The sequence below is a fragment of the Pleurodeles waltl genome, chromosome 2_1 (genome assembly GCF_031143425.1).
Source record: "Pleurodeles waltl isolate 20211129_DDA chromosome 2_1, aPleWal1.hap1.20221129, whole genome shotgun sequence".
Lineage (NCBI taxonomy): Eukaryota > Metazoa > Chordata > Amphibia > Caudata > Salamandridae > Pleurodeles > Pleurodeles waltl.
In genome coordinates, this window is record NC_090438.1 from 31,870,691 (window position 1) to 31,883,043 (window position 12,353).

Sequence of the window (12,353 nt, forward strand, 5' to 3'; positions counted from 1 at the left end):
AAGATCTAGTATTTTATACCTCCGGGTGAAACGACGTGGGCTTCAGCCAACTTTGTCTTCCAAGGACTGCAGCCCCTGCCAGTTGATGGAATGTGGCAGCAGCTATGTCCATCGCATAGTCAATTTCTGCTGATGTGCATTCCCCTTCTTGTAATATTTTCTTAGCCTCTAGTTTAGCATCCTCTGGCAGCTGTTCGATATACGGGGTGATGACAGCCCATTATTGCCTGTTGCGTCTTGCTAAAACCGCTAGGCAGTTTACAGCTCTTACTGTTAGACTTGACATAGAAAAGACGCTTTTCCCAAAACTGTCTAGCCATCTTCCTTCCATATCTGAAGGCGAAGACATTTGTGTGGAGGGATTTTGGACCTCCTCTGGGCTGCTTGTGTTATCACAGAGTCTGGATGTGGGTGACCAGTTAAGCATGCTAGGGCATCTTCAGGTGCTTTATATTTTTTATCCAGGCGCAGAAGCACTGCGGTCACCATGGCTGGGATTTGCATGGTCTTTAAACCCTCTTCCCATATGTAAATGGCCATTGGCATGTAGCATACCAACTTTTGGAATGGCTCCTTGAAGTCCGAGAAAGCAAATCCATGTGCTTGGATTGCATGGAAAGTACAAATCGTTAGGCAGCTCTTTCCATAAGATTATGGAATCCTCCAACGTAGACTCTGCTCCAGAGGACCTTTGAAGGTGAAGGAGATGATGGAGCTGGAATTAGATATTCACCCCCATTCCGATTGGTTGTCGAGGAACTCACGTTCCTCGACAACCAACCGGAATGTCTGTGTCCTTTAAGAGGTTGACATTAGATGTAAGAACGTTAGCCAATGGTAGAGTCATGGGTCCCTCTGAAGCAAGATGGCTACCTGAGGAGTTGGCGACGTTATTGATGTTACTGGCCGAGGTGGTGCTTCGTCTGTGGGTAGAAATAGCTTTCTATAGTACGCTAACATGGCCTGAAAGTCTGTTATTAAGGTTTTCGTCGTCATCGTTTTGATATTTAACATTCAGTTGTGAGGGACTACGAGCTGTTCCGAATTGTCCCTCATCATCCGATTTGTCATCCCCTTCCAGCAGATGGGCTGTAAAGCAAAGGGGTTACTTTACTTGGAGAAGTATGGTCTGTGGTAATTCTCAGACTTTTTTGCAATTTTTTTGCTCATCGACAAGCTTGACAGTGTTGTATATTACTTTGTTGATGGTGTAATAGCTGCACTCGTTGCTGATGTTTTCATCATTGACAGATGATATTTTCACCGCCGACGAGGTCATCGTTGGAGATGACAGCAATGAAGACATGGTTAGCTTCGTGGATGACATTGTAGTATAAATCTTCGTCGGCGATGTCCTTGTCGATGGTGGATAACTCATCAGCATTCTGGGTAGGGTCGCTGGAATCGATGAGGCTGTCGTCGACAGTGGAAAAGATCAACGTTAGTCATACAAGGTTGTCATTTACGATGAGGATAGAATTGGTGATCTGTCGACTGGAGGAGCAGAGGAAGGCTTCTTAAAAGTATGAGACAACTTAATAGGAAGAGTAGGAGGCGCAGATGATGATTATTTTTTTTAGCCCTTTCTGAACTGCTAGTGCGTCCTCTTATCTTTAGCCGAAGGGCTGAGGCCTTTGTAAGAACCTGGGGCAGTCTTTTTGTAGGCCTTTCTAGGCTGCTCTGAGGAGGACCTTGACCAAGGTGACCTTGCTCTTTTCTGAGATCTTGTAGAAGAATCCTCACTGTCAGAGAGAGAAACTGGATGATCTCTTGAGTTTTTGCAACAGTATCAATAACCTGCCTTCACTGTCTTTTAAAGTTTTGGAGGAAAAGGCATGACATACCTTACAATCCTTTGCTGAATGGTCCAGATAAAGGCAGTAGATACAATTCTGGTGTGGGTCCTCAGAATGCAACCGTTTCTTACTACAGGTTTTACAGGATCTGAATAAACCCTTTCTTTCCTTGTCATACATGGTGACAGCCTTTGTAAGTAGAAGTCAGTTGAGAAGAATTTGATTATTTTGGCTATCCAAAAACAGTGAATAGCAGAGCTCTGTGGAGACTCCCTAGCACTACATGCGGTAGAAAGTCCAAGGGACTGGAGCTTCTCTCAGAAAGGTTCTAATGGGTGGTGTCACCTGATTGGTGGATTTGGTCCTTTTCCTCAAAATGACTGAAAGAATGTTAAACTGAGAGGCCTAGGGTTTAAGCCTATCTCAATACTACTTTATAATAATAGGTACCAGGACTCCCATATCGGCGACGGTGAATGAATCAAGAAAGTGAATCTATGAAAGTTCCATTTCTGGACTAACCTCCTTTCGGATGCAGCCTGCCCTGAAACTCTGGCTCAATCCCTAGATGCTTACCTAACAAGTGGGGTGCCATGTACACTAAGGCGGTTAAATGGGACACCCTTAAAGCGTGGCTAGAGGGGAAGGCATAGGTACTGTCTTCAGTTCTGCTAATAAACACCTACGCATTCTGCAAACAGCAGAGGAACGATTAGCAGACCACCAAAGGCAAGAAGTGACCTCAGTGGAAGCTCATGCAGGTATGCTAGGGCTCTGAAGGGGTATACATAAACTATGGGACTCTTCAGATAAGACCACCCTTAAATCCTATCGCCAACTGATAGCTAGAGGTGGTGACAAATCAGGAAGGTGGCTGACCTGGAGTTTCCGGCGCAAGCAGGAGACTCCTTCCATTTTGGGAAGCCGAAACGCATATGGAGGAACTGCAGACCAACAGGCATGAAATCCTGGCTATGTTTCTTGACTACTTCAAGGTGGTGTGTAAGGCGAGCCCAATAGGCCTTGAGGAGGGGAATTAGATAGGTAAACCTACCTTGAGTAAGACAAGGTCACATTCAAGACATGGAAGAGAATATTACGACTGAGGAACTAAGCCCTGCTATCAAGACAACTGGGAGAAGAGGTTACTGGGGACACAGGCAGAGGGCTACATACTGGCTCTGGTATTGATGCGAGGGGGCAGATCAGAACACCCTGTGCCATATCTAGTAACAACCAGAGCTGCTGTCTGGGAACAGGTTGTCCGTAGAGCCCCCTTCAGCAGGGACCTGCACCTATGGGACACTGCACCCTTTCATGCTATAGGCACATATGTCCATGTAACTCCGGAGAGTTGTGCAACCACCAGTTTAAGTTGCGGCATTTCCACTACCACCATCGCAGCTATATCACACCCTACATATTAAACAGGATAGACCCCCCGAAAAGGGCTAAGTGTGAACATTGTGGAGAAATGGACACCACCTTCTTACACCTAGCGTGCAAATGTGTCTGTGTCCAGTCCTTCTGGAGCCATGTTGTGCTGCACACAGAGCCACAAGACTGGTGGTTCCAGTGATGCCTCGTTTACTGGAAGCCACGAACAGGCCCAAAGGTCAGAAGATCCCATATAAGCTTGTCCAACTAGCCCTTGTTTCTGAAAAACGCTGGGTAGCATTCACTAGATGGGAAAAGGGAATCTAGAGGTTCCTCAATGGCTAGGGGACTTTCTAAGGTGGGAGGCGGCAGAGGGGCAGCACCTCAGAATGACAATCTGATGAAAGGGCTGCTGAGGAGATGGAACTCTGGGCACAATTATTAGATCATTTCACCAGGGACTGTAGATTTAACTTTCAAGAGTGACTAGATATTCAGTTTATATTGCAAGTAAACATGTGACAACCAGGAGAGATAACGTGATGCTTTCTCATTGTCCTATCGCTCCTGGCCTTGGTCCCTTCACGGACCTACAATATATGCTTTATTCTGCTGTTAGGTTTTTTGAAACTTCAAAGGTGTTCATGGAGGGAGCCGTCAATGTGTAACTTTAGAGACAATGTGCTTTTACCAACCTGCACTGAATGTTTTGTTGGGAGGTTGAAACAAAATCAATAAAATACAGTTAAAAAAATATATCTGGTGCCATCACCATGACATACTACTATTTCACCTGCTAGTTCTAACAAGTTCTAGCAAGAGATATATATTATATACACACATACACACAGTATTGGGAATTAGCATAGAAAAACAAGAAGCAGTGGCAGAAAATAGCCAGGGCCCTAAATGGGGACCAAACCATATACTAAAATAGTGGAATGCGAGTGAAGTCTCCCATCCAAGCATGTGGAATAGTTAGAAGGGAGCTTGGAGAACTTGGGATCCCCCCCCCCCGAAGGCAAGTACCTAGATGAACCCCAGCGACCAGGAGAGCAGATGTAAGTCACCTGTCCTGACCAACCAGATGCTCCCTGGGGCCTCTGTACATCTTGTTTCCAAGATGGCAGAATCAAGTAGCCACATGGAGGAGCTTTGGGCACCAACCCTGGGGTAGTGATGTACATGGCAGTGGTCACTCCCCTTTGGGTGGTTTCATGCCAAAGCAGGGACCCGGGCCCCCTGGACTGGTGCAAACTGGATTATGCAAGGAGGGCACCAAATGTGCCCTTCAAAGCAAGCTGGTTGCGTGAGGAGCCTTCCCCTCCCCAGCCTTGTAACACATTTCCAAGGGGGATGGTGTTGCATCCCTTCTCCCACAGGAAATCCTTTGTTCTGTCTTCCCCTGCTTGAGCTGCACAAGCAGCAGGAGGGCAGACACCTGTCTGAGGGGCTGCTGCAAACCCTGGAAGACTGGTAGAAGCAATATTGGGGGTCCTCTAAGGAGCCCTCTCAGAGTGCATGGAACCATGTCACCAAAACTAGCATTAATATTGGGGTAGGATTCCAACATGTTTGTTACCAAAAATACTAGGTTTGGAGTTACCATTATGTAGCTGGACCACAGGGCCTGTGGCCAGTAAACAGGTAAAATGGCTTTCCCGCACTTACGAAGTCCAGTGCATTGGAACTGGAGCTCATAGGGGCACCTCTGCTCGTGCAGAGGTGCCCTCACACACAGGAAGCTGCATCCTGCCCTTTGGGCTGAAAGGGCCTACCATAGGGGTAACTTACAGTGACCAGCAGTGAAAGGGTGCATGCACCTTTTCACGCAGGCTGCAATGGCAGGCCTGCAGACAGTTTGCATGGGCTCATATTGGTGGCATTATACATGCTGCAGCCCATGGGGGGGGGAGCCCCTAGTGTACCAATGCCCTGGGTATCCAAGTACCACATAGAGGGGACTTACAGGGGTACACCAGCTTGCCAATAGTGGGGTGTAACCGAAGCAACAATATTTAGAGGAGAGAGCACAATCACCCGGGTCCTGGTTAGCAGGATCCCAGTGAAAACAGTCTAAGCACACTGATATACAGGATAAAATGGGGTAACCATGCCAAAAAGAGTGATGTTCCTACAATATACAAAAAAATATAAATGGCTGACATTTTCAACTATAGTTTTTTTTTCCCTTCAATGGCCCATTTATGAAAGTAATACATTGTTACACCCATCACACCCTTCCAGAGGCAGAGCTATGCCATGTCAGTTTTCCAAGATCATCCCATATCAAGAGCCAACTGACCAGTAGTTTATATTTCATATTGTGCTGTTTATGCTTCAAATTATATTGTAAAATCTAGTGAATGAAAAATGGGTATGAAGGAAACATATGCATTTTTTAATGGGCCTAAGATACTGAGTTTACAGGTAGTGGTGATTTATACAACTCTGATTTTGGAATTACCCAAACTGCCATGTAATTGAGGACATTTAGCAAAATGTTATTTTTCCATAATGGATTGCATTTGCAAAGCAAAATGGAGAGTAATGTAATTGATAAATGTTCTACTATTCTGTGTTCCCACGTTACGCCAAAAAAAAAAATAATAATAATAATAATCATAAGCCACTTGTGTAGCTGGGTCTACCACTCACAACAGAAAAGGTCCCAAAACGTAACACTGACAACAAAATTTGTTGCCATCAAAGCAGACCCATTTTGGCGATATGGATAGCAGTAGTATTTAGGCCCAGCTCGATCGCCACTCCAAAAAATAAATAAAACCACAGTAAGCTACTAGGCTCAGACAACTTCTGAAACTTTAGTGAGGGACCAAAATAGCCCAAAATGCATGGATCCCCAAATATTTCACTACCTAGAATACCCTGCAAACTTAAAACTTTGGCTAAAATCACATACTGTCCTCATAATTCTGTGAGGGAAAGAGCTGAATTCACAGAGGGCTCACAAATATTACCCACTTTTGCGGCAGGCCCAACACCTGAAACAGGAAAGGCCCTAAAATGCAACATGAAGACATCGAATTTTCACCATCAAAACTGGTGTGTTTTGGCAATGTGGGTGGCACAGGTAGTTGGGACAGTTGACCTATAATTGTGTGGGTGAAACCTGATGTCAGGATGGACAAGTCTCAACACCATTGTTTATTTAAAAAAATATATCCCTGGCATCCACTGAGAATCATCATTTGGTTAGCGATTTGGTCAATAACCATCTAAATTTGACAATACCTTCCACTAACTGAAGAATGCTTATGACATGAATATCAACCCAAACTCGTCTTGAGAGCAGATTTGTGCCCACGTGATCTGATCTAAAAACAAACATTGCACACATGTGGTTTTCCAAGCCAACAATCACACAAGCTAGACATCAACAGAAAGTTAGCTTGGTTCTCAAATAACATACCCTGATGCTTGCAGTAGCTACAAAATGCAGACATTTACAAACGGAGAAGGAGGACATGTACACAAGTAGCTTTGTATGTCAGACTCTAAAGCACAGGGCACCACATTATCCTTGTACAGCTAGCTTTATGCAGCGCCACCTCTAGTATTTCTAGTACAGTTCCAGAGAAGATTGTGATATACTTGCATTACTGAAACTAAAAAGAAATCTGAATGTCCTCAACACGACCAGGGATTGGTGCACACCTAGCATACCACAAACATGTCCAGGAAAATAATTTCTGAAGGCATGTACGTCAGTTCACAGTCCAGCATTGCGAGAATGAAAAGAGATGCAGGAGATATTTTTCAAGCCTTAAGTGAGCAACACTAAACAACCACATAAACCCTTATAGTTCATTCCTACAGTGGCATTTCATACATACCCATTGCTCCTGCAGTAAGATTAATCAACGTTTGCACCACTGGGTGTACGAGGTGTTTTTCAGAGGTCATCGCAGGTGGCCGTCATGAAGAGAATCTAATTGGCAAACCCAGCTGGTAACATTATATGAAACTGGAAAGAAACAGAAAAACTTAAAATCGGTCAAATTATGCAAAGCACATTTCAGATGAAGTCTGGGATTATGGCTCAGGAATTGATTAACCACACTAGGAGTAATAAATAAAAGAAATACACCCATAGATTTGGTGAAAACTTAGCTGGGAAAGCAGGTTAACAACAACCCTGGCTGAGTCCCACTAAGTTCCTTAATCCTACACGTTGCTGGGAGCTTTATCTACAGCACCATAAAACACACCAGCTGCTCAGGAGAAACTAGAGGCAATGATGAAGGTTGAGAGAGATGCCGGACAAATTGCATCTAGCTGTGATGAAGTTAAATTTTAGGCACTTATAGGTACAGTAATGCCACCAATATTTTGCCAATTTTAACCGTTTTGTACTACTAAGGCTTCTTGCAAGGCATGCACAGATTTGTTACACAATCAATAAAAAGAAACTTTATATGAGCTCTCAGAGATGCACTCGAGTCTCCAGCTCGTTTTCTGTCACTGTAATACAAAATATTACAAGAGCTGTACCTTTACCAGCAGGTAATACTTACTCAGCGCTTCTAGCTGTGTACTTAGGTTGTACTTCAGGTAAAAGAGGCTGTAGGAAAATGCCACGGTTGGCATGGTCATCCCCCACTTTTTGCCTAGTGTTGATGCCACCTTTGATTGGAAGTGTGCTGGACCCTGCTAACTAGGCCTCCGCACCAGTGTTCTTTCCCTAAAACTGTACCTTTGTTTCCACAATTGGCACAGCCCTGGCACACAGTTAAGTCCCTTGTAAAAGGTGCCCCTGGTACCAAGGGCCCTGTGGCCACGGAAGTTCCCTAAGGGTCAGCATGTATTATGCAACCCTCAGGGACCCCTCACTCAGTGCATGCACACTGCTTTGCAACTTGTGCTTGCTGATGGGCAGAAAAGACAAAAGTCGACATGGCACTACTCTCAGTGGCATGCCCACAAACTACTGCCCGTGACATAGTTAAGTCACCCCTGTAGCAGGCCTTACAGCCCTATGGCAGGGTGCACTATACCGCAGGTGAGGGCATAGCTGCCTGAGCATTATGCCCTTACAGTGTCTAAGTCAATTCTTAGACATTGTAAGTGCAGGGTAGCAATAAGAGTATATGGTCTGGAAGTTTGTCATTACGAACTCCACAGTTCCCTAATGGCTACACTGAATACTGAAGTTTGATATCAAACTTCTCAGCACAATAAACCCACAACTGATGCCAGTGTGGGATTTAAAGAGAAATGCACACAGAGGGCATCTTAGAGACGTCCCCTGTATGTTAGCCCAACTGCTAGTGAAAGGCTGACAGGTCTGTGCCAGCCTGCCACTTCCAGACGAGTTTCTGACCACATGGGGTTAGTGCCTTTGTGCACTCTGTGGTCAGAAGCATGTCCTGGGTGGAGGTGCTTCACACCTCCCCATGCAGGAACTGTAACACCTGGTGGTGAGCCTCAAAAGCTCAAGTCTGGTGTTACAATGCCCCAGGGCACTCCAGCTAGTGGAGATGCTTGCCACCCCCCTGGACAAGCCCCCACTTTTGGTAGCAAGTGTAGGAGGCTGGACTGGCTTGTAGTGAGTACCAAGGGGTACTTACACCTTGCACCAGGCCCAGGTATCCCTTATTAGCGTATAGGGTGTCTAGCAGCTTTGGCTGATAGAAAAGGGTAGCTTAGCTAAGGGTAGCTTAGCAGAGCAGCTTAGGCTGAACTAGGAGACGAGTGAAGCTCCCACTATACCACTAGTGTCACTTGCACAATATCATAAGAAAACACAATACACAGATATACTAAAAATAAAGCTACTTTATTTTTATGACAATATGCCAAAAGTATCTCAGTGAGTACCCTCAGTATGAGGATAGCAAATATACACAAGATATATGTACACAATACCAAAATATGCAGTAATAGCAATAGAAAACAGTGCAAACAATGTATAGTCACAATAGAATGCAATGGGGGCACATAGGGATAGGGGCAACACAAAGCATATACTCCAAAAGTGGAATGCGAACCACGAATGGACCCCAAACCTATGTGACCTTGTAGAGTGTCGCTGGGACTGTAAGAAAATAGTGTGAGTTAGAAAAATAGCCCACCCCAAGACCCTGAAAAGTGGGTGCCAAGTGCACATAAGTTCCCCAAAGAGCACAGAAGTCGTGATAGGGGAATTCTGCAGGAAAGACCAACACCAGCAATGCAACAACGATGGATTTCCAGACGAGGGTACCTGTGGAACAAGGGGACCAAGTCCAAAAGTCACGATCAAGTCGGGAGTGGGCAAATGCCCAGGAAATGCCAGCTGTGGATGCAAAGAAGCTGCCACCGGATGGTAGAAGCTGAGGATTCTGCACGAACGACAAGGGCTAGAAACTTCCTGTAGGAGGCTGGACTGGCTTGTAGAGAGTACCAAGGGGTACCTACACCTTGCACCAGGCCCAGTTATCCCTTATTAGTGTATAGGGTGTCTAGCAGTTTAGGCTGATAGATAATGGTAGCTTAGCAGAGCAGCTTAGGCTGAACTAGGAGATGAGTGAAGCTCCTACAGTACCACTAGTGTCATATGCACAATATCATAAGAAAACACAATACACAGATATACTAAAAATAAAGGTACTTTATTTTTATGACAATATGCCAAAAGTATCTCAGTGAGTACCCTCAGTATGAGGATAGCAAATATACACAAGATATATGTACACAATACCAAAATATGCAGTAAAAGTACTAGAAAACAGTGCAAACAATGTATAGTTACAATAAGATGCAATGGGGACAATATAACACAAACCATATACTCCAAAAGTGGAATGCGAACCACAAATGGACCCCAAACCTATGTGACCTTGTAGAGGGTCGCTGGGACTGTAAGAAAACAGTTAGGGTTAGAAAAATAGCCCACCCCAAGACCCTGAAAAGTGAGTGCACTAAAGTTCCCCAAAGGACATAGAAGTCGTGATAGGGGAATTCTGCAGGAAAGACACAAATCAGCAACGCAACAACGATGGATATCCCAACGAGGGTACCTGTGGAACAAGGGGACCAAGTCCAAAAGTCACAAGCAAGTCGGAGATGGGCATATGCCCAGGAAATGCCAGCTGTGGGTGCAAAGAAGCTGCTACTGGACAGTAGAAGCTGAAGATTCTGCAGGAACGACAAGGGCTAGGAACTTCCCCTTTGGAGGACAGATCCCTCATGCCGTGGAGAGTCGTGCAGAAGTGTTTTCCTGAAGAAAGACCGCCAACAAGCCTTGCTAGCTGCAAATCGTGCGGTTAGGGTTTTTGGATGCTGCTGTGGCCCAGGAGGGACCAGGCTGTCGCCAATTGCGTCTGGGGACAGAGGGGGTGTCGAGCAAGACAAGGAGCCCTCTCAGAAGTAGGCAGCACCCGCAGAAGTGCCGGAACAGGCACTACGAAGTGGAGTGAAAAGGTGCTCACCCGAAGTTGCACAAAGGACTCCCACGCCGCCGGAGGACAACTTAGGATGTCGTGCAATGCAGGTTAGAGTGCCGTGGACCCAGGCTGGACTGTGCACAAAGGATTTCCGCCGGAAGTGCACTGAGGCCGGAGTAGCTGCAAAAGTCGCGGTTCCCAGCAATGCAGTCTGGCATGGGGAGGCAAGGACTTACCTCCACCAAACTTGGACTGAAGAGTCACTGGACTGTGGGAGTCACTTGGACAGAGTTGCTGGATTCAAGGGACCTCGCTCGTCGTGCTGAGAGGAGACCCAGGGTACCGGTGATGCAGTTCTTTGGTGCCTGCGGTTGCAGGGGGACGATTCCGTCGACCCACGGGAGATTTCTTTGGAGCTTTTAGTGCAGAGAGGAGGCAGACTACCCCCACAGCATGCACCACCAGGAAAGCAGTCGAGAAGGCGGCAGGATCAGCGTTACAGAGTTGCAGTAGTCGTCTTTGCTACTTTGTTGCAGTTTTGCAGGCTTCCAGCGCGGTCAGCAGTCGATTCCTTGGCAGAAGGTGAAGAGAGAGATGCAGAGGAACTCTGATGAGCTCTTGCATTCATTATCTAAGGAATCCCCAAAGACAGAGACCCTAAATAGCCAGAAAAGAGGGTTTGGCTACTTAGGAGAGAGGATAGGCTAGCAACACCTGAAACAGCCTATCAGAAGGAGTCTCTGACGTCACCTGCTGGCACTGGCCACTCAGAGCAGTCCAGTGTGCCAGCAGCACCTCTGTTTCCAAGATGGCAGAGGTCTGGAGCACACTGGAGGAGCTCTGGGCACCTCCCAGGGGAGGTGCAGGTCCTTTCCTTTGTCCAGTTTCGCGCCAGAGCAGGGCTGAGGAGTCACTGAACCGGTGTAGACTGGCTTATGCAGAAATGGGCACCATCTGTGCCCATGAAAGCATTTCCAGAGGCTGGGGGAGGCTACTCCTCCCCTGCCTTCACACCTTATTCCAAAGGGAGAGGGTGTAACACCCTCTCTCTGAGGAAGTCCTTTGTTCTGCCTTCCTGGGCCAAGCCTGGCTGGACCCCAGGAGGGCAGAAACCTGTCTGAGGGGTTGGCAGCAGCAGCAGCTGCAGTGAAACCCCGGGAAAGGCAGTTTGGCAGTACCCAGGTCTGTGCTAGAGACCCGGGGAATCATGGGATTGTCTCCCGAATACCAGGATGGCATTGGTGGGGCAATTCCATGATCTTAGACATGTTACATGGCCATATTCGGAGTTACCATTGTGAAGCTATTCATAGGTAGTGACCTATGTATAGTGCACGCGTGTAATGGTGTCCCCGCACTCACAAAGTCCGGGGAATTGGCCCTGAACAATGTGGGGGTACCTTGGCTAGTGCCAGGGTGCCCACACACTAAGTAACTTAGCACCTAACCTTTACCAGGTAAAGGTTAGACATATAGGTGACTTATTAGTTACTTAAGTGCAGTGTAAAATGGCTGTGAAATAACGTGGACGTTATTTCACTCAGGCTGCAGTGGCAGGCCTGTGTAAGAATTGTCAGAGCTCCCTACGGGTGGCAAAAAAAATGCTGCAGCCCATAGGGATCTCCTGGAACCCCAATACCCTGGGTACCTCAGTACCATATACTAGGGAATTATAAGGGTGTTCCAGTATGCCAATGTAAATTGGTAAAATTGGTCACTAGCCTGTTAGTGACAATTTGGAAAGAAATGAGAGAGCATAACCACTGAGGTTCTGATTACCAGAGCCTCAGTG

At 46.3% G+C, this 12,353-nt stretch overlaps 1 protein-coding gene across 3 annotated transcripts in view; it reads right to left on the reverse strand.

The window, feature by feature from the left end:
* The window catches only part of LOC138260632 (mitochondrial ornithine transporter 1-like), a 153,952-nt gene that overhangs the window by 107,594 nt on the left and 34,005 nt on the right, over positions 1-12,353 (reverse strand). For all 3 annotated transcript variants that reach the window (XM_069209179.1, XM_069209177.1, XM_069209180.1), the window contains exon 2: positions 7,031-7,161. In XM_069209179.1, the coding sequence (XP_069065280.1) occupies positions 7,031-7,100 (70 nt within the window). In that variant the 5' untranslated portion in view covers positions 7,101-7,161. The remainder of the gene's footprint in view (positions 1-7,030; positions 7,162-12,353) is intronic.